Source organism: Syngnathus typhle, linkage group LG16, assembly GCF_033458585.1.
Source record: "Syngnathus typhle isolate RoL2023-S1 ecotype Sweden linkage group LG16, RoL_Styp_1.0, whole genome shotgun sequence".
Taxonomy (NCBI): Eukaryota; Metazoa; Chordata; class Actinopteri; order Syngnathiformes; family Syngnathidae; genus Syngnathus; species Syngnathus typhle.
The window spans coordinates 8,968,950-8,991,494 of record NC_083753.1 but is presented as its reverse complement, the minus strand read 5'-3'; the positions used below and the strand labels follow the sequence as shown (position 1 = coordinate 8,991,494).

The 22,545-nt window shown below is 43.6% G+C and overlaps 1 protein-coding gene across 2 annotated transcripts in view; it reads right to left on the bottom strand.

Annotated features, from left to right (window-relative positions):
• luzp1 (leucine zipper protein 1) overlaps window positions 1-22,545 on the bottom strand; it is a 26,133-nt gene extending 3,588 nt beyond the window's left edge. The window contains exons 1-6 of one of the 2 annotated variants that reach the window (XM_061301862.1): window positions 22,271-22,545; window positions 10,285-10,342; window positions 5,357-5,682; window positions 3,097-5,290; window positions 2,348-2,913; window positions 2,118-2,279 (exon numbers count right to left, since the gene is read on the bottom strand). In XM_061301862.1, the coding sequence (XP_061157846.1) occupies window positions 2,118-2,279; window positions 2,348-2,913; window positions 3,097-5,290; window positions 5,357-5,479 (3,045 nt within the window). In that variant the 5' untranslated portion in view covers window positions 5,480-5,682; window positions 10,285-10,342; window positions 22,271-22,545. The remainder of the gene's footprint in view (window positions 1-2,117; window positions 2,280-2,347; window positions 2,914-3,096; window positions 5,291-5,356; window positions 5,683-10,284; window positions 10,343-22,270) is intronic. The other variant, XM_061301863.1, reaches the window with a different exon arrangement.

Here is a 22,545-nt window from a genome sequence, read left to right as displayed (position 1 = left end):
GGCTTGACCCTGACAGGTTGTCCTAAATCAGGGTTTCCCAAACCGAGGGTGGGGGGCTAAAATGCGTTTCATTGGGTGGATGTAATCGGGGAAACTTGTCGACTGGAACATTGTGGCTCGAGATGAATGTACGGGCTTTTGTCTGCAGAACCAATTACGTCGTCACGTAAAAACCGTCTGCCCTTTGTCTCGCGTGCAATTTAAAAGAATGCCTTTGTCTAGCCAAGACAAACTATGAAATCACCTCTTCCCATGCACTACATTCTAGAATTCAGGTAACATGTTTCCGATAATTGGTGGTCACGCCTGATTAATCCGGAGTGACCGTGAAGCTATTTTTTTGCGGTCGGACAGAAAAGCCGTATTCCAGACGTACAGTAGACCTGGCCTCTGGTTTCAGACTCAACACGGGATGGTTTTGGTGTCTTTCTCATTAGCTGGAATAACATAGGTCTCATTCATGTAAGCATAATGAGGTTTCCTGATGCCTACTTAATGGAATGTATGTCCCGTTAAAACCAGGGCAAAATATTTCATCATGAATGGCATAGGTTTGGGGAAAAAAAAAAGAACAATCAATGATTGTTGGGGTCAGGCTGTCTGCAAGCACTCCCAGCAATGTGGTGTCCCCTCCTCTTTAATGACTATTGATTTGTTGGGGTACATCTGGACTCCAGCATGCTGACATCTGCAATTTTCTTATCCCTACCATAGACTAAATGTAGAGTTTTCTAAAGCTCAGAACAATGGGATGGCGCTGATTTGGACCAGCTTCTTATGCTCCAATCAAGCCAGTTTTACGACGCATTCACGGGGTCGGAATAAAACAAGCCTCCGCTGTCAACCTTTGACACTGCAATCACATACTAATCCCCCACCGCCCACTGTCCTGACTGCAGCTGTATTTATCCAAACCTCTTGGGGAATGAACAGACCATCGAAAAATATGCAGACAATCCAAGCCAAACATTATTAAAAAAAAAAAAAATCAGAGAAGACTAGCGATGACCACTATATGAACCGTGTTTTTCTTGCACTCTGGTCAATTTGCGTCGCTAACCGCCGCTAACCAAAATGAGGTTTGTTGCTCCAAAAATCAGGATGAACAAGGGGCTGCAAATCAAGAAAATGGCTTTAGGAAATTCCCTAAATGCTAAAAACACTCAATGAAGGAGGCAGGGAGTAGATCAGGTCGTTGCTGAATGACCACATCTGACAGGAGGGGAGGGGGGGGGCTCTTTTTGAAATCCTCCGACCGGCTCCATGGTAACCAGCACCACTCAAGGATGACTGATGTTAGACGGGGGTCAAAAAGAGGAGACAAACTCAAAGTCTGTCAACCAATCAAAGAGTTGCGGTCAAGGCTATGGTGTGAAGATGAGGCGGACCCTGACCATGGCAGAATTCCACAAATAGAAGAGTCTATTCCTTCCAAGGTTTGAATAGCCAATTAGTTGAAAGTGGGTTGGTGGGAAGAAGGAAGATTAGTTGAATCGTCTGGCTGAAAATGACAGACTGAGTTTCCAGTACCGCAGTCCAGCGGCGTGGTCTCGTTTATGCTGCCGGTAGTACGGCGCAAACTGCCTGATCTGTATTTTTTTCAGATCTCAGCCACAATCTACAACATCCATAAATGGATAATCCTCGTCAATGTCATCGTCGGACAAATTGGACTGACGACGATTAATGGTTCTCCTCTTACTGTACATTTATGTTTGCTTGGTATTAAGCAAAGAAAATTCTTTCCCAGACCAGCCTACTTTATCATATGTGACAGAATGGCATGTTATTGTAGCCACGGAGGCCACTCGATAAGCAGACAGACATTTGTAGTCTACACCCATGAAGAAAATCCTGCACGCAAGACCACATAAATACAAAAACTACAGCTATGTTTACGCCACGCATCTTGCAGGTGGCGCGGATAAATACAGGAAAACTATTTTCTACTCTTTGAGGTTTCTCAAGCCTTTTTTTCCACTTGTTAATAGCTTGTTCATTTCCACCCTGCGTAACTTTTCGTCCCACCCTTCTGTTTGTGCCGTGTGGGAACACACATGGAAGTACCGGGAGAATTTGTGGAAACTCTTCGGAATATCAGGAGGGAGGAGTTGTACCTGCGGTCGTTGCGAGTACGAACGGTTCCAGGACTGAGAGGTGACAGGCGCGTGAGGCAAAGTCTTTCCGAAGGCTCCTGCGTCCGCGGGGACGGTCTTGGCGGTTCCGCCGCGAAGGAGCGCCGATTCTTCGGCTTCTTTGTCGATAGTCCGCATGTACATCTGCAAGGACAAAAAAAGGAATCATCCAACTACCAGCTTCTTTGATTGTTGTCGTTTTTTAAACTTACATCCGAAGGGGATGGCTTGGATCTCCTCAGAGCAGAAACAATCCCACTGGTTTTAGATCCATAGCTCTGGGAGTCATCAGAGTCAACCGTTCTCGCCAGGTAAGCCTTGCATGTTGTTGTAGATTCTGCCTCATCCTTAGAACCCCCGTCCATGACCCCCCTTCTTCGTCTCTCCTTCTCATCCGACGCAAGGCCTTTGTTCTTCCAAGTGCTTCTCACGGTTACATTCTTCGTGTCTGGTAGAGACTCTTCTTGCTGCGTATGACTTTGGTTTTGCCAGCTGGTGAAAGTGGTGGTGCTATTGGAGCTTTCGAAGGCAGAAGAATCGTTGAGGTCAGCAGAGGTCGTGTCCGGAGACGGGTGGCTAAAGCTGCTGTGTTGGTAGGCCGTGTGCCTCGTGGTTGTTTCCACTCTGGAGGAACTGTGAATCCTTGACTTGGATGAGGAATCATTGTGGTTATCCGCTCCGGGGTCTTGGTCCTGGCTTGACCGCATGGTAAGCTCGCTCTTGGGGATGGAGATTTCGTAAGGGATTGAAATGCTGCCATGGTGCTCGGTACTTGGGCCTGTCCAATGAAAGAAGTTTGAATAGATGAGTCATCTGATTATGTATTCGTCATATTTCTTATGTAACAATATAGTATTTTCATTCTGTTGCCAAATCAAGCACAGATTTTGAAATGGGAATGTCGGAATGTGTTGATACCAAAACTAGATGGGAGGGGTCAAGTGAATGGTGGTCAACTTACCGATGAGAAAGTTACTGGTGGATGTGTGACGTTCCTTGGCGGACAAGGGCTCACTGGATACACTGCTGCTGCGGCTGCTGGTTCTGGAGGAGGTCGGGTCATTGGGATAGATCGTTATACTGCTGGTTATCTTACTGGTGTTGGTCAACACGGGTTTGGTGGATATCCTGGGTTTGCCGTTGGCGGGCAAGGGTTCGGAAATCATCATCTCTTTCTTGTCGATCTCAACGATGGCTGGTTTGATGACTGCTTTTGACCTCAGCGCCTCACGTGGACTGCAAACCCGCTGGACTTCCAGACCAGATGGGGTGTTTCGGCCTCCCTCAGCTAAATGTGCTCTCAGTTCTTCATCGAAGGAACTTCTGGAGGAGGAACCCTCTGAATGAGAGTCTTTGACGTGGGAATATGGAGAATATCTCGAGGTTGCAGTCCTACTGCTCGGAGTTGTAGTAGTCGTTTCATTCACCGTCTCTGGTTCAGAAGGTCTCGAACCGGTAGATTCTGTTTCTGAAGCAGAGGAATGACCTTCAGACCCCTGATCATTTGGCAGCAGTTGATTGACGTTGGATCTGTAAGCTTTGTAGGATCCATTGGCCTTGGATAGCCTGGACGCAGAATGTTGAAGTGGGTCAATCGATTCCTGGTCTGAAGGGAGCTCAGCGTCCTTGTCTGGTACGGGGGTGCCGCTCTCAGGCACAACATCCGAGTTGGTTGATTCACTGTCGCTGCCTCCATATGACTTTGAATTTTTTTCCATTCTGCTCTTTTTGCCGTCCCCATCGCCCTGTCTGTAAGGTGTCCTCAGGGGCTTCTGGTCATTAGCTGCTGGCGGGTAGCGGCTAAGAACGGACACTTTTTTAACGTCACTGGAGGGTGTATGCAAAGCGCTGTACATTGTTCCCTTGTATGGTTTTTCCTCGGTTCCTCTGCCCGTCTCTCTTATTCCGTTATCGGAAAAAGTATTGGGGGTTTTGGGTGTCCTCCTACTTTTGTGTGCAGAACTGATGGCTCTGTTAGGAGACATGGGAGAGGTTTCCTCGGAGTTGCTGAGATCTTTAGTTCTGAGCTTGGTTTCTCTCTTGTGCTGAGGAGATAGCTCCCTGATTCGGTGCTTAGGCGAGCTGGGCTCAGTGACAGATGCGGCGCTTCGGTATTTAGGCTTCTCTTGCCTGAAAGTTCCCTTGGCGAGCTCTTCGTTCTCAGCTTTGCCATTCTCCAGATGCTTGGCAGGGCTGTTGGGGCAGATGTTAGCACTTCCGTTGCCTTGCTTATCCACAGTTCGGTGGCCTCCGATCCCACCTTTATTGCACAGCTGCGTCCTGAGCTGTTCCACCTGCTCGCTCAGTTGGCGAGCCCGGTCTCGTTCCATCTGGACCTTTTTGTGAAGCTCGCCGTTTTTTGACTCGGAGCTCTTCAAGTCATTCTCCACAATCTCTAGTTGTTTGAGGCGGTTCTTCAGACGTTCAACTTCTTGCGATAACTCCTTTACCTTATTGTCCTCCTCAGGTGACCCTGCAAGGTTCTTCTGGTTTTCAGATTTATTCAGCAGGCCAATGTTATAGTCGAGGCTCTTCTTGCGTCCAGTCAAGTTACTGGTGTGTATGCCGGTGGAGGATAGCTCCTCTTCAATTCTTGATCTTATAAAGTCTGTACAACCAGGATCGACAGACATGCCAAGGCGCTCCAGTTTCTCTGTGAGCTTTAAAATGATCTTCTCATCTTCCTTTTGTTTCTCTCGTATCCTCTTGTGTTCATTCTCAAAGGTCTGGCAGAATCCTTTAACCTTGTCAAGTTCCGCTGCTAATGTCTGCTCTGCTTTGTCCAGTTTCACCTCAGACCCCTCCATTTCCTTTAAACGTGCTTTGAGGGTCTCCAACTCGGTCGAGAGTTTCTTGGTCAGGTTCTTCTCTTCATTGAGACTGAGGCAGAGCTGGCTACAGTCGGACTTACTTTTCCCAAACGCTTCCTCCAGTTTCTCCAGTTCCGCCATCCTCCTCTGGAGATGTTCGATCTCGGCCTTCAGCTCCATGGTTAGATTTTCCTCCTCTTCCAGTTTCTCTCTCACAGTCCGGCAGAGGTCTTCGGCTTTGCGCACCTCCTCATCTTTACCTTGGATTTTCAAGAGGCGTTTCCTCAAGGACTCGACATCGGCAAGCAAGGACGAATTGCTACCTTCTGCCTGGATGATTTTGTCCTGTGAGGTAAGAGTTGATTAAAATATTTCTGTACATCAGTTCCGCAAATATCGCTCATTACTAACCTGAATGTCGAGCAACTCATCTTCGGACTTCTGCAGCTTGTTAGTGGCTTCCTCCAATTCATCGAGCCGTCGACTGAGACTTTGTAGCTTATGCCGCAAATGGCGATGTGTCATGTCAGACATGGCTAGTTTTTTATTGTGTTTCTAGTGTCTTGTGTTTTCTTCAGGTTATTTGAGCCTTGGCAGAGGTCCACATTTGTGTTGTGTTGATATCAATTCACTTTCAATGTTAGACAACTAGTGTGAAAGTGGTTTTGATCTCTTTGTGCTCTTTTTACAAGTGGTGCTGCGAGAAAAGTTTCATCAGCGTGATGTTTAGATTTCATCTATAGGAGGGAGGAAGAAAAAAAAAACACTTTAGTCACTGATCGTCGTTTAATAATCGGCGTGACAGATCGAAGAGCGTGGCCAAAAAGTCATTACTCGCTAATTATTTTTTATTTATCCTTTTATCTTTTATACCAAGGACATAAAATGACGCAAACACAATCAACAAAAATGGAGATGTGCAATTTCTCATTTTAAATGAAAATACAGTGTGCTAGCCAAACGCGATAATAACACGATGCAATTCTTTCCTTTATCATTGAACCACTATTTTCACTCTTCACCTTGTTTTGTCCTTTTACAAGGAGCTGTGGGGATTCCACATGTCAGTACGGATATGCCGGCACATGTTTCACGCATGCACACTCACACATCGTGTACAATACAATCTCCCGCCGCTATCCCCGACATTGATTTTTACTCGTCTGCGTGTTTCTGCTGACAGCGGCATTTCTCAATAACACTATCAAGATAAGAACATCAGCTCTGCTTCAAAATGGGATGCTTTGACCTCCATACATGACGCCAATTAGTAGCAAACAAAAAGCCGACTGTCAGCAGAGCCTCCATCTATCAGTTTGTTTCATGAATGATTCAGGTGGTGGGCTTTCCTGCTCCCCCTGCACCCCCCCATCCTGTTTCATTTAGCTAAGCAGGCACCGTTATCGACCATGAGAGGAGATCAGCCTGAGGGTGGGACTGAACATCTGCACACATCATCACTTGTCGGCAGCTCTTAATCCTCCCCTTCGTGTCTCCCCTCGTTCGTGTTCAAAGAGTGTGAAAACCGCTTGGAATAAAGAGCGTTTGATGTTGTTTAAAAAAAAACAAAAAACAGTTTGTACTGTTAAAAGAAAATCTAGTACGGCAGTAAACACATCTCATGAGATGCGATAAGTTGTCATCAGGGTTTACTCCCAAATGACTTTATGGACTTTCCTTTGTTTTGTTTAATGTGGAAAAAAGTACTCGCCACACAATTTATTAAACATCTTGTTCAGCACAAAAAAAAAAACACTTTGAAAAGTCAATCTGGCACCGATTACGTTCCTGAAAGCCCTGTGATGCAAAGAGTCTTTTATTTTGATTATTTCGCACTTTCATGAGGTCTGGGGGTTTGGGCGAGACAGGAAATAACGGCGTGAGGAGGACTCGAGGTAAAGGGAAGCAAAAGTGGGGTCGAAATACTCCTGTCAATAATGTCGTCGTGTCTTGCATGAGCTTGTCCACTGAGATTTGCTTTTCCGCTAAAGGCCATCGTCATGTCCCTCTGACACGCACACCAGCACGGTGGCTTTTTATGAGCAGCGACGCGTGCAAAACGACTGTGGAAAGGGCCTACGCTGCCAAACTAATCAACATACCTGAAGCATGATTATCACAGGGGCTGGGCCCTCATTAGCCGCATTCATGACGGTAGAAGGGAACGCTTGATGACTTTGACCAGGGGGGTGTCCAAAGTCCGACCATTTGTGCCCACTCATCCATTTTTTTTTTTTTTTGTGGCCCAATACATTTGGCAGCACCTACTATCGAGAATGACCTTAATGTCAGATTGATATCAGTGGCTGGTATCGGCAACCTCCACAGCTGAAAACAATACTAGTATCGGATTGATAAGATCTGGTATCGGTACTTTCTGATCATTATTAAGGTGGAATTACACGGCCTTCTAGACAACCACATTAAAAAAAAAAAACTATTATCTTATTGACATTTTCAAAACATCCCTTTAATTTTAACTACAGCTTAAAATGACACACTCGCACACTGTAATAAAAGCAAACCCCGAGTCAGCCCCGAGGAAACTCAAAAGCAAGGGGGGAAAAAAAGAAGTCATTTCGACAGTGAGAGGTTAACAGAAAAGTCAACATCCGGAGACTTGAAGCGCCGCAGTTGCTTTCCTCAGCTGTAAGTGGAATGTTGAACCATGATTCCAAATTTAGTATGTTTTGCTACAGTCTTGGACCAAACTGGGCTATGACACATCAAAAAAACACATAAAAGGTACCGCGGGGGGGGATATTGATGTTCCCGAAAGGAGGGGGGGGGGTTGATAATAAAACTTATTGGAAAGTTGAGTTTCTCTCTTTTTCTTTCTGTCTTTCGCTCACACGAAGGTTACAATCAGACACCATATCATTAAGGCTTTAGCCACTCTTCCTGCTTGCCAGCCGCCTTTCTCGTACATCCTGTTCTCCCCACCAGAGGCAGAAAGGGGAAAAAAAAAATCACTCTTGCACTTGACATTAGCGACTTCTGGGTTCCAAAAGATGGTGGTTAATAACAAGTCCAAGCAAAATAATATCCTCCATGTGCAGGATGTTGAGAATGTGTGTGCGCATGCCGTGTCGAGATGATGGCGGAGCAATGGAAGCCACAAGATGGTGGCGAGCTGGTGCTTGGCCTGCATTTTTTCCAAAGAAGTGAAGAGCGGCTGCCCATAATATTTGGCTTGTGATTTCCTGCGCTGTCATGTCAGCCTCTCGCAACGAAAATCGGTAAAGAAATTAAAGGCTGCGGTGCATTTTAAGCAGAATAGAGGACAGGGAAAGTCACGGAGCTTGTTTCTTGAGGTGAACGCATTTTTTTGTCAATGACACGAGACTACTGTAATTGGACCAACATGTTTTGGAAATATATGGCTCTAACATTTCCATAATGATCATACATGAAGGCATTGTCATTTTTTACAGCGCGGAAATATCTCACTGTCCCGCTAACTGGCTACTATTTCACATTTACAGCTGTCGAAGCATTCTCAGCTATCAGCGGACGTCAGCGGAACTTCTGTGCGAAGTGGAAAAAAAAAAAAATTGCGTCACAGTTTGATGCTGACAAGAGAACATGGCAACACGATGACACTTAACGTGTCGACGAGCCGTCTGTGTGATTTAAGTGAGTCAGACAGAGAAAACGTTGAGCCAGGGAGTCGTAAAGATGAAGTTAATACACGCTCGGTTCTAGTTCAACAGTGATTTGACCGTGCACATTTTTATTTTGATTTCCCAAACAGGCCTGCAGTGTCAGTGACATCGACGAGGCAAATCAGCCAGGAAAGGAGGAAAAAAATAACCAGTTGCTACTGAGCGTACAAATGCATTAGCAAGCTTATCGAAGCGCTAAAAGAGATTTACGGCCAAAGCGCTACCTCACATCCGTTTTTCCCCCCCCACTTTTTCTGAACGCACTCATCCCAGATGTGCTGGAAGATGGAGTGTGAAGGAACTGCCAGTAAATCAAGTGTCAAGTACGTCTGTGGTTAAAATGTCTCCTGACAGAAATCCTGTTTTGAAAATTGAGTCGGATGACGGCAGGTTAATGAACACCTCAAGAAATCAGATGTTAGCTTATTGCGACAATTATTCCAAATTCAATTCTTGAATCGAGAAGTTAAGGCAAAATAACCAACAACTAACAGTTCTTGATTCAGTCTCAACTAACTTCCAGTTTAAGGCAGTCCTGGAGGACCACCAACTCTCCAAATATCCAAAACTGGTCAGCGTGTTTATTATTCCAATAGTATGCGTACAATGGAGCCTCAGACTTTCAATGTTTAGTCGGTTAAACAATTTAGATCTTCAACTAAACACTGTCCAAAAACCCGAACCAAAAAGTGTCTTTTTTGTGTATATGTGCGTGAAATTTTCTTAACACGCTATCCTTGCACCTTCTGCCTGTCTGCTTTGTTCAGTGGACTCCCTCACCCTTTGGCGTCAGCTTCACGAGAAAAAGCAAACGCGAGGAGGCCACGGAGCCAGAGAGGGGGGTGAGCGTGAAGCCAGCCCGCAGAATGTAGAGTAGGAAGCTGCCTGAGTGGATTACTGCGGCAGGAATGCAGCAAGCGGCTGCCGAGAGGCGACGGCAGAAGAGCGGGAGGAGGCGAAAGGGATGACGTATATCAGACGATAATATTGACTCAAGTATTTGGTTAAAAATTGTCAATGGGAGTCAATTGTAACGATATTGCAACTGGGGAAACAAAATGGCCGACAATTTAATTTCAATTTACTGTTTACTGAGGTCGCCATGCTGCTAAGTGACTAATTCAGACGCCCATTTGAAATGTAATCACAGTAATTATCAAGGCCCACAAAAAAAAGAAACTGTTTATATGTTGACAGCTGAGACAAATGGCACAGCTCATATATACATGTTCTGTTTGTAATTTTGTGGAAGGCTGATTGCGCACCAAAGAGGGCGACTAGATTCGAGAATAGTTTGTGTAAAAGAGAAAAAGGGCCTCCATATTGGTTTTTTTGACACCAAGAAACACATTAGCGCCGTGTAGCGTGGTTGAAAAATACAGCAGTGTGCCACTCCTGCGCAAAAGTCCGGGGAAGGAAGTTTGGCGCCGGCATTTGTGCCCGACAGGAAACACGCTCGGACAAAAAGCGGAGAGGAAGAGGTGGATGAAGACGACGGGGAGAAGGAGGTTAAACTCGATGGACTTTTAAGAGACACCAAAGTCTTTACGTAAAGATATAAAAAAGCTAATTTCTATTTTTATACATTTATTTACAGGGAAAAAAAAGAGAGAAATTCAGTATCAAACTATTCTCTTAATGAACAGCAGATGAGTAGAAGGAGATAAAACTCACATCTCCCAAACATCCTTCATCTCTGACATGTTAAAGTAGTCTTCCCCGAGGCGCCATTCTGTGATTGGAAACAAACAAACAAACAACGTGGTTAGCAAAAATACAATGATCAAATTTTCAAAATGGCACCTTTTGCTAGCGTTTGACCTTCATGAGTCAAACAAACATCCCCGGGAGTGGATACGTGTTTTGTGGGCTTTGCCATCGACTCATGCATGAGCAGACAAGCCATGTTTGGCCACGGCAACACAAGGCCCCATTCACTTCTTTGGCACGCACACACCAACACACACGCTATTATCATAATCATCATCATCAACAACGACCCGAGAAGTTCTGGAGTGCTTCAACACACACACACACATGCAAGCACACAGACGACACAGAAGACAAGCATTCCACTACAGTAGCATTCCATATGTTTGGTTAAGCGCAGAGGATCCCAATTTAAGACAGCAGTCTGGGTTGAATTAAAAGGATGAGAGTGGAGGCAGACGGAGGAACTTCAAATTACAGCACGGTCAAATTTTTGAGCTCGATAAAAATGAAGCGTGACTGTACTGAAAAAAAAGAGACATGTTTTGAATTTTGTACCAAATTTTTTTTTCTGTTTACATCCTTACCGGCAAATGTTAAATGATAAATATTTGGTTCGATTTTAGACTGGAAAAAAAACAAAAAACACGATCAGCAAGTAATAAGTAATATTTTCTAATGCTTTAAGAAATACAATGTAAAGATGCTAAATATGAAATAAAAATAGAAAATTGTCATTTTCTATCAGGAATAAACAGGGCCACCAAAACATGGCTCATGGCCCACCTAAAAAGTCTTAATGTGGGACACTTCTTACTTACAAGTGTCATCACTAAAATTACTAGTTTGGTTAACGACAAGAGCCACAATATAACATCATTACATACGCTACCTTATTATTATATTTGCCATTCATTATTTACTTGACATATTTATGAACAAACATTATTGGCATTCTCGTGGTACTCTTTGCAAAGTTCTTCATACCCTAAACCGCCACGTCAGTGTTTCTGCCGCCCAAATTTCCGGCCTGTATCCGACTTGTGTGGAAAAATGTCATTGGATTGTTGAGAAACTTTGCCGCAAAACGGGATTTTCCACACTGTGTGATAAAACGCTGTAGTACATTCATAAATTGTTCACTAAAAACATTGATTGCAGCCAAAAGTCTCTTTATAAACACTCGAGTAGAACGCTTTGATGCAACAAATGTATTCCATGTGTGGCATCTTTGTAATTCTGTTGAATATACTCGGGAAAAATCAAACAAAGCAGGGATAAGCCAAATTGATTTATTGATTGTTCAGGAATTCTGTGCGAAATTAATTGCGCCGTTGGAGCCCACTCATTTTGCCGTCGAAAGAACTCCAAGATGATTTTAGCCTCGGAAAACCTGAGCAGAATGAACAGAGTTAACTACTTTTGGGTTTTTGCGAAACGACATTGCCAACGCATTAGAAGGCATCTGACCGAGCTTATGTTTCGGTGGTTGAATCTAATGTAATGTTTTGACAAAATCTCAAAACATTACGTTTGCACTGGAACAACGATAGAGACTCCGAAGTATCATAGAATTTTTAGCCAGCATGCTAAAGGTTAGCTTGACTTTTTATCTTTTAAATGTGGCATATTCATACATAAAAATTATTTGAACCTATCGTTGGACCAAAACAGAAAGCGCCAAGTGAATTTTGTCAAGCAGCAAGTGACCTCATTGGAAAATGGATGTTTTCAACCAAAATATTTGGATTCAAATGAAGCGCAGAAGAGTATGTCGTGAACATCGGGACTCCCATCAAGGTAAAACACGATAGGACAGATCGTGTTCAAGTTTCTTCGCCGGAGAAACTTTCAAGGCCTGAAACTTCAACCGGGCCTCCACTAGCCAGGCGTGTGTATGGGCACCCATTTCCTGAGTGATTAACAGGATATGTGTGTGTGTGTGTGTGTGTAGCTCGGAGAGGTCTGGGGTTGTTTTGTCTGCTCGGGGAGGAAAGGAATGCCCAAGTCAAACAAAGCGGACAGGATGCCTTGCAATAGGCGAGGACGAGGGTGAGAAAGAGAACGCGCAGAGGGGAGCAGGACGGCGAGAGACAGGAAGTGGAGGTCCAGAATGTCGCAGACAGAAGGAGCAAAAGAGAAGGTGGGAGTAGCAGAGAGAGTTGATTTCTCATGTGTTGAACAGCATTCCTCCGCCCGCTGTTATTTGCATTCCGACGCAACGGAGAGGTGGAGCGACAATTTGGTCGACAAGCTGTCACAGAAAACCATTCGGCGCTTCCAACTTGACTGTAAACCTGCAGAACCAGTAGTGATATCTAATGACTAACAGCCCTCGAGCTCTCCTTGTTCCACCGAAAAAACACAAGACGCCTCACAGCGCAGCTAATGTACATGGATATTTTTCTATCGCAGTCATTCGAGTACATTTTTATGCTAAAGATGGGGTACACCCAGGATTGGTCGCCGGTCAATCGCAGGGCACATAAACAACCATCTACTACCCAGAGGACAGTGTACAGGAAGGCCTGAGCCAAGTTTCCAACCATTGTGAAATCCACTGATGTGATACGGACATGTTTTGACATTGATGCTATCGCTAGCACCATCCCGCCTATACGCCAGGGAACGGTTGCGCAAACCAGACCAAGTACATGCGACAGATCATTCCAACCGAACTCAGTATTTGTCAATTTTGCTACGTCGCTAATGTTAATGCAATTCCATCGCATAACAATCACTCTAAAACTATTATCACCATTTATGGTGGCACCCCGAACTGCTATCGTCTGACTGCATTCCTTTGCGTTGTGATCAACCTTTCATTTTGCCGGCCAGATACGGAAGAATATAGTGCAACGATTGTTGTGATTCTTATGTCGGTTTTATCTTCGTAAAGCTTGAAAATAGCTCTGGAGGCGATCTTTTTTAACTCTGGTCGACTCTTATAAAATAAACAGAAGCTGCCAGCTACTTCTATGGCTGCTCTGCTATTTCTCTTCAGTCTCAAAGTTCAGCTGCCAAGCACTTCCTGGTGCTGTTGTTGTTGCTGCGCGAGTCGGACCCTGCCCAAGCGGGAGTGAGCCATTCTTTGACTGGTGGTGCAGAATTGATAGGCTGATATCGTTTCCTTTTAAGGTCAATTGTGTCTGAAATTCTTGGCATGGCGGATGCGGCTAGCTAGCTAAAGCACTACTTTAGCAGCATTCTTTAGCTTGGTACACACCTGGGGAAAAAGCGGAACGGAGGTTTGGGTGGAATGAGACGGGTGGGTGTTTATATTAGAACCACTTTTAATATTTTATTTTACCAGTTGCACAAGAAAGATGAGTTGTGAAAGTATGCACCAGATGTAATATTGGGTTTGGCCAGTAGGGGGCCTAACTGAATATTTGCGAATGATACGAATACAAATGTTGTTCTGTACAAGATCAAGTCATCTTGCAAATGTTTCAAAAATAGAAAGTAGGGCGAACGTCAGCTACAATAAACAGAAAAAATATGATAACTGGTCAATTAAGTTTATAAACTTTCGCCCATGCAACAGAATGTTTAATGACCCCAAAATGAGTCAAGCTAATTAAATGTGTCGCACATGTGGAACACATTCAGTCTAAGCAAATTTATGCCCTTTAATTAGGCCAACAGGACAAGCAGCCTTAACTATCCGATAACTTAAAACTATAAATCTTAAATTATTAGGGTGACTGACGACTTTGTTGCCAGTTGAGGGACTCGGAGGGAAACAAAGTGGGCAATAGAAACTAAGAACCAGAAGCTTTCGACTTGCATCCGTGATCTTTACACCTACAGGAATACTCATGGACAATAAATCATACCTCCAAAAAGCTGATGACCTCAGCAAACTTTTATAGTCATACAGTCAAACTGGATAAATGCAGTTAAATTGTACGGAGAAGTGAAGAGGTGGGGGCGGGGGGGGCTTCACAAATAAACCCAGACGCTTGGAGAAAGGGAGGAAACGGGCTGAGGTTGGATCATAAAATATGCCTGGTATTCAACAATGTTCCACAGTGCACAAATGAGCCTCTCAGGGACCTGCGAACGTTACACGATTCCTGCGAGGCTCCTGGGACCAAATGAGTCTGTGCATTCCTTTCGCAACTCCAAAAGCGTTATCTCACGATAAAGCCACCTTAAACTGTCAAGTGATTCCCGGCTAAGGACAACAAAGAGTCAATCATTAACTTGTTTTTATACAAATAGGTCCGCCTGGTTGCTTTTCGTTCAAGTAGAAACAGCCTCAGGTGATGGCAACAAATATCGGTATGAGCTTCTGCGGTAAAACAAAACAACTTACTCAACATTACCTGACTAACAAACAATAGCTGACTTTCATACAATCACAGAAGAGACTTACTCAACTTTGGAATTGCGAATACAAAAGACAAACCCAGCGCATTCTTTAGCTATTGGCCTCGTTGGTTCTATCGTGAGAATGAGCTTCAAAAGCACTTGTTACGACAAACAGTTGGATGAAACCAAAATAACACAATCATTAAAAAATAACAAAGCAGAAATGGAGCGCTGGAAATAGCCGAGCGGTTCTGGTCTGCTAGCATCTGCACCACAGTGATCGAGGCATACCGAGAAATGGGCCAATGGAGGAATGAAGGATTTTTAAATCCATCTATAAGCCTCTCAAACTATATAAGGGCGCTATTATGAAAAGGAAGAGAAGAATATTTATTCTGAGTCATTTTATTGCGTTGCCGTTTTGAACCGCTGTCAACGGCTTGAGGCTGTTGTCTCGTGAGCCATTGATGAGCTGTTTGCGCTGTGGTTTTGGGTCTGCCAGACAACCGTCCTCTAAGCGTCCAAGATAAACTGTTGCTGGAGAAAACAGTCCTCAGACACTTGCTGTCACGTCATTATGACTCGCACAAGACTGTCTGTCTTTTTGTCGTTTGGACGAGACAGATCAAACGGCTGATGCGTAAAGTTAGCCCATTCAGAATTTAGATTGGAAATAATCGGAATTATTTTTGTTCCTAATTCTGATTGAACTTGTTAACTGGATTGACCTGCTTGACAATTCCATGAAAACCGGAGAAATGAAAGGGTCCACAAAGAGGTGAAAAATAACAAAAGACAAAGCAGTAGCTGAGCAAAAGACAGGGGAAGTGATTAATAGCCAGGTTGCTATGGCGACCCAACATTCTTCTCCCTGAAAACATGTATATTTGCTGATCACAAGTAAAATAATCTGCAAAAGGAATTTCATTTTGATAACCGCCCCTGTAGATCCAAAACCTGGACCAGAGTGTTGCGTTTTCCCTTGTATGGTTCACCTAACTTATCCCAAAACTCATGACGGCCGTGTTAAGGTTTAAGTTTTGGAAGTCACACAGGGATAATGAAACTATCGCCAGTCATTGATCCAATCACAGGCTCCCTTCTAACAATCAATGAGATTGATATCCGTCTATGGCAGGGGTCTCAAACTCCAGTCCTCGGGGACCGCATTCCTACATGTTTTCCGAGTTTCCCTCGTTAAACACACACGATTCAGATGATCAGTTCGTCCTCACGTTCTGGAGGAGCCTGATAATTGAATCAGGCGTGTTTAACGAGGGAAACTTGGAAAACGCGGCCCCCGAGGACTGGAGTTTGAGACCCCTGGTCTATGGCATTTTGATTGGGGTTAGCATTAAGCTAGGTAGTACATAGCTTCAGCTTCCATGTTTTTTTTATAAATAAACTTAACAAAACATTAAATGTCATATTTAGAGACGTGACAACAACCCTGAGAAGTAAAAGTGCTCATATAGTTTGGAGTCATTTTTATGAGTTTCCATTCAAAGGAATTAGATGTGGCACACTTGACTTATAGTTTTCCTTTGAGATCAAAAGATGAAGACATCAGACAAACCAATGTACTTTGATACAGCGCTTGAGGACAAAAGGCATCCACCACAACAAAAAAAAACAGCATTATTTGATCATTTATTAATGGCTACCACTTGTGAGAATGTCACTTAGTGGTTTCCATCATACAATACAAAATATTCAAAAGCTTCAGATCTGTACAGTCAAGTGTGTCACTCATCAGAGTGTCCTTAAACACAGATTCATGGACCTCTGGATGAACTCGACTTCTGCTGAGCCCTGCACCAGTTCTGACTTCCACAACAAACTCCTGCCAACCGCTGTCGCGTCAGTCAGTGGCCAATTGACTGCAAATAACAGACTAAAGCCTCATAAATCCTGGAGGAGCGAAGCAGTAACTGTAGTCATGGGAGGGGAGGTTGAAGGAGAGATATTATAGTACTGGGTAGAAAAACAATCAAAATGGTAAACTTGGTATCCAAGACTTACAAAAGCAGCTGCTGGGCGAAGAACATGTTGCCATTTATGGATGTTACTGACGTTTAGTACATGTTGGGCCACTGTAGGTGGCACAAGGGCATTTATTTAACCTAATTTTACTTAGACTTCCCACCAATCCGATATGTATTTTGAGTTTAGCTGTAGAGTCAATCTGACAATCTGATCAATGATGTCATTGATCATCTCCTTGTGTGTCTACTAATCAGTCCCACTGCTTTCTAATATAATATATACTAAGCAACTTACTGATTATTCAGTATCATGGCTCAAAAAATTCTAATGCAGTACGCCGCAAATTAGACCTGCTCCGAGCTGGTCTAAAGTCAAATCTACTTTGTTACCAAATTGTCAGGTTTTTGTAAAGAGGCTTTTGATCGTTGGAGGACAGATGGTTGGTTATCTCAAAGTACACCGCACGCTATACTAGAATTTGAGATTTGAAGTCTTAGTGATTTAGTCTGATTCATCATCAGGATCACAATGAGAGCGTGACGTTCATTCCCTCTCTGGTCTGTCAGCTTGGTCACTCTTCAAGAAGAATGCACCTTGAACCAGACTGGAATGGCTCCTGAAATATGCCAAATATGCTCCTGAACACCCCGCCTAGCCCACCCCCACCTCACCTCTCCTTAGAAGATATAGCCCTGTTAGGTCCAAAGCCTACCCAGTCGCCCCCCCCAAACCCACAACATTCCTGCGCTGTACAGTTCACTGAAAGCACGCACATTTAACAACACACGGATCACACAGACAATGTTAAGAACATTAGTAAGGCAAGTTTCCACCCAGCTGACCCAGACACGGCTTTTCAGGGTAGGTAGTTCGGATTTCTTTTCATTAATGTCCAAAAATACTCCTTGGCCAAGTAGGCGAGGAAAGCGGGGTAGTATGGTGAGGGCTCTATTTCTATAAGGTCAATTCAAGCACATGTATAAAAGTAAAAAAACAAAATCATAAAAAATGTAGCGCCTACATCCCGTCTTTCTCACCTCCCTGCGTGTTGGCTCACTGTGCCTCCTACATGCTTTTGGAAACCATTTCCTTATTTCCTAGGAACCATAAACAAGGTAGCCTGCCCGGTATCAGAGCGAAACCTAGAGATCAAGGTACTTTCTTATTTGGGCTCAGCAAAACAACAAAGTCACGTGTGTGAAGATAAAATGGCCAGAAGAAACCTCGCCACTGCGTTCCGAGTGAACAAAATTTGATCAGCAACTAAACATTATGATTGTTTGAAAGATACAGCAACTAAACATTATGATTGTTTGAAAGATATTAGACCAACAGAAGCTATACATGCTAATGATTAGCTAACACATCCATAAATAATGAAGGACATTGTAGCGTAGCATCTTTGGACTTGACACTGACTTAATCGTCGTTCTCTGATGGAAGCTAAACGAAGACCAGATGATGATGTTCTAAGGTTACACGCGATAGTTCACGAACCTTCACATGGACCACGGAAGAGCAGCCTTGTGGAAGACAACGTGGGGCAACTGGGGTTCATAAATTACCTGAATTATGGCATTAAGAAGCAGTTTGGAAGCTTGGCTCGGGTAGTCGTTACATCCTTGTGAATAATTCACACAAAATGGGGGTATCAAAGTACGGAAGACATCCGTTAAGTGCCAAGTGGCGTCAAAACAGCAATGGATTATGCAAAACCTTTGGCTCGTAAATTTGTTCTCGTGCTACCTCTCCGCTATCATCTCGATCAAAAGACTTCCACCAAGGTTTAACAATAAGATCTTATCTCCTCTCTTGACCTATCTGGCTTCTTCCTTGATGCCACACCCATTGAACATTTCAAAAGCAAAGGAGAATTCTTGAATCAAAAAGAAAAGCAGATGTCTTTCAAATAATTGCTAAGTTGACAAGCTAGCTTGCGTGTCACCCAGTGGAACTGAAGGATTTTCCCCTTAAGCAGCAATTGAGGTGGCGTGTCAGTAGTTTCGAGTTTCAAATGAAAGCTTCAAATGATTTTCCTTAAACTTGATGACTCAGAATAGTCAGCAGATCTGCGGCGGAGGTCTGAAGCGCATAGCAATAATTAGCCTGCAGTGAAGTTTGGCAAACCTTCAGTGAGTTCAATTAAAACAAAATCTATTCAAATTAAAGAAGATTTCAACTTCAGTAATCATCAATGCAGATCTTCACGATGGAGTTCTTGCCTGGGTTCCAGCACGACGGCCTCCTTTGGACCAAAACGGGCCCACCGGCTTTGCCCGTAATGAGGAAGTTGTTGGCATGCTTTAGGGGGGTCTAACGAAAGGGGCTTCATTCACCCTCACACACGCGAGAGAGTTGTCCAACTTCAACATGGGATTCTTAAACGGCCAGTACGCAAAGACAATTTTCTGGAATGAGCTTTGTGGGTGTGCCAGTATGTGAAATCTCAGATGTGAAATGTACTCATGAACTGTTTGCTGAGTGACTGACATCTTAGCTCTTAGAACCTGATGACAGACGTACACGACCGGGAGCAGAATCTTTCAAAAATTGCTTTGGCATAGACAGATACTCTCGTAATGGTACACAGAGTTCAAGTGCAATCACAAGAGTGTCACGGACGATCGCTGATAAAGAACTCGATGAGGGTGTAGCAGATATAAAGTATGTAGGTCATATTTTAATTGTTGCTGGGAGTCAAAGGACAAATTCCTCAGTAGCAATGGCAGAAATGGGACACTGTTGAAACACATCGGTCTGTGACGGCACGTTTCCAAAACAGCCATCTTTATCACTTATTAAAAAAAGTCGGAATAGCTTAAAAAAATTCAAAGCTGTACATCCAAATCATTTTTATCTCCCGGCAGATCTGCTAATGGACAATGACTCCAGCTGTCCTGCACATTGTCAACAGCCTCCGTCCCGGATACTGAGCCCATTAATGGCAGTATCACAAAACACACACTTGGAAAAGGACACACAGTCGTGGGAGGCTCGAATACGAGTTTTCTCTGGCTGCTATTTCAAGAGGAAGCTTTTTTTTGTAATGCGTAAAATCCCACTCAATGTACAGTGCCGTTCTATTCCGGGGCGAGAAAGTTTAGTAGGCCTGAAAGCGGGTCCACCACTAAATATAATCGGCACCATCCGGTCCTAATTCTTCATGCGCTATCCATTGCATTTAATATCACGGTTACGCCGCATGTGCTTTGAGAATCAACTGACCTTTGCACTTTTATTCCGGAACTACTCTGATACCGCTGCTTGTTTTATTAGTTAACATCACCTGTTTTACCGTAATAATTTCCGTCTAAAAAAAAAAAATCCAAGCTGTTTTAACGCACTTGCGTAATTTGCCGTCAGATGTAATTCCACACTAATGTTACCATGCTTCACTAACAGCAGGGGGCTCTATGAATAAAACTCGATGTGCCGACTAGCCGGACCGCAACCGCTGACAAGCCCGGTTGGATATATTCCCGGCGGTTTGATTCTCCTAACAGAAATCCTCAATACTTTTTATTTAATCCCCAGGAACGGTCATTTAGCCACTGTTGAAAGCCTAGGCTGATAATTACACTTATTGGACACCCCTAATGATTAGTTTTTGGTTTCACCCAAAGCAGGCCATGCTTGCTAGTTTTGTGGGGCCGTCATGGGGCGAGTGGAAAACCAATCACGCAAGGGATAGTTTAGAGAAGAGGGAGAGGTATGATTAGAAAGAACTTCTCAACCAGGATGTGGTCCAAACTATTTGTCTTCTTGGTCAAACAAGACAAGTTCATTCAAGGAAACTATCGCTACTAAATCTCCAAGTACAAAGACTATTCAGAATCAAAATTTCCAACGAGGACAGTTCGAATGCGAAGACACAGAATGGAGTTGGGGGAAGCGGCGAGTCAACCAGGAAATGTATTGATAATATCAGAGCCAAAAGAGAGGCAGGACACAGTCTGTGTGAAAGGATATTCCGAAATGGGTGTGAAGATTTTCACTCACTGAGGTCATTGTGATTCATAAGAGTTGAATCGAGCCGAAAGTTAGAACACAAATTCCTAAGACTGGATCATTTTGCCTTATATGTTACATCTTAAACTTCAAAACCTCCACATGTAATAAACCAAAAAGCTTTTTTCGCACATACGTGCAAATATATCAACACATACGTGCAGATTTGCACGGCTTCAAAGCCGTGTCTCAGCAGGTGTGAACAACAGCCCGCCTTTCCAGAAAGTCTTTGGTAATTTTTTTCCTTCTTCTTGCTCACCTTCATGTTGCAAACAGGTCAAGGCAAGTTCCCACCACCCCAGTCGCTCCCTGTTCTGTTTTTTTATGAGCCCCACCTGGCAGATTATTCTTCCAGCCAGGACAACTACCTATTCTACCGTTGACTGCGCTATTGGTAGAACAGGACACACATTGCACTGTTTTGCCTTTAGCCACCTCGGGTCAGTGCATGCACTATAGCACAACACATGCAATGAACACAAACATGTGTGTGTGTTTGTGTGCGTGTGTTAAAGCATAAACATCTATTGCTTAAATTGTCATAACACAGCAACATCGATGCTAATCCTTAGATTGTCTATGGAGTTTTGCACTGTTAGCATTACGCTAGTAGAAGTTATGTGCTTGTTTTGAATACAATATGTCTTTGTTTTGTTTAGTGGGACTTTAACTTTAACAATAAACAACTTGAAACACTCCATAAAGAGACTTTGTGTTAGCTAAAGTTTGCAACCTGTTAAAGTGGACTTCTCAAATATATTATTTAAGTTTCTGGTAGATCTTGTCCTAATCCACAAAATGTACCTTGAGATAACATATGATTGGGTGCTATAAAAATAAAAGTCACGTTTTATGATAGCGGATAATGTCTCCAAGGCCGAATAAAAAATCCAAAAGGTATTATTATTATTATTTTTTTTTTGCTGCCCAACGAGATGCCTGCCCTGCTGTGTGACAGCTACCTGCTGTGATTTATATAATTAAGCCATTACTTTCAATTAACACACTTTTAGAAGAAAGAAAAAAACACATTTCGGAGTGTTAAACGTGTTTTAAAGTTATTTGGATTGTATTGAACGGAAGAGAAGCCCAAACAATCACTTGGTTGGTTCGGGTACAAAGTCTCTCTGTTGCTAGCTTACTGCCACACCAATTTACTTTTTTTTTTTTTTTTTAAAGAAGAAAAAAAAAAGAAGAAAAAAAAAGAACATATGGCAAGCAAAAAATAAATATTAAAATATATATTTTTTAAAGAAATACAGATAAGATTAAGCGGTTTCCAGGACGCAATTTGGCAGTGACTACAGGCAGCTGTGGCATGTTCATGTTCGCGGAGATTCTCAACTTCAGCCGAGAGACCTGTCGTCGTCGTCGTGGCCCGGTGAGACCTTTTAAAATAGCTATAAATATGACAATCACAGCGCCAAATGTCGGTTAAAACTGTTGTGTAGTGACATTTCTTGTCGCGTCGAAGATACATTGAAACACCTGAGCATTTTTTGGGCTAAAATCGAGCGGAGGAGGGAGAAGACGGTTGGAGGGGGGGCAAACTTGCCGCAGTTGAAACACTTGTGCCGCCCCGGCTCATGTTAGCTTATGTCCGGCCACACAAACATGAAAGCGGGACATATAGCCGTACCTCAAAATGTGTTCCGTTGTAAATCGGGAAGAGACAGCAATAAATCCACAAAAAGCTGCCACCGGCGGCTGGAGTTTTGCTCACGCGGCCCCGGTTGCCCTCACTGCGGCCGCGGAGGAGAAGACAAGTTCATCCCGCTTTCTGAGAGCCTTGCGGAGCCTATTCCACCTTTCCCTTTCCCCTTAAATCAGCGGCCCTTTTCTCTCGGATATCCCCTTGCCGAGTCCGTTCGAGATAGAACCATCACATTCCACCGCGTCCCAACAATGACAAAG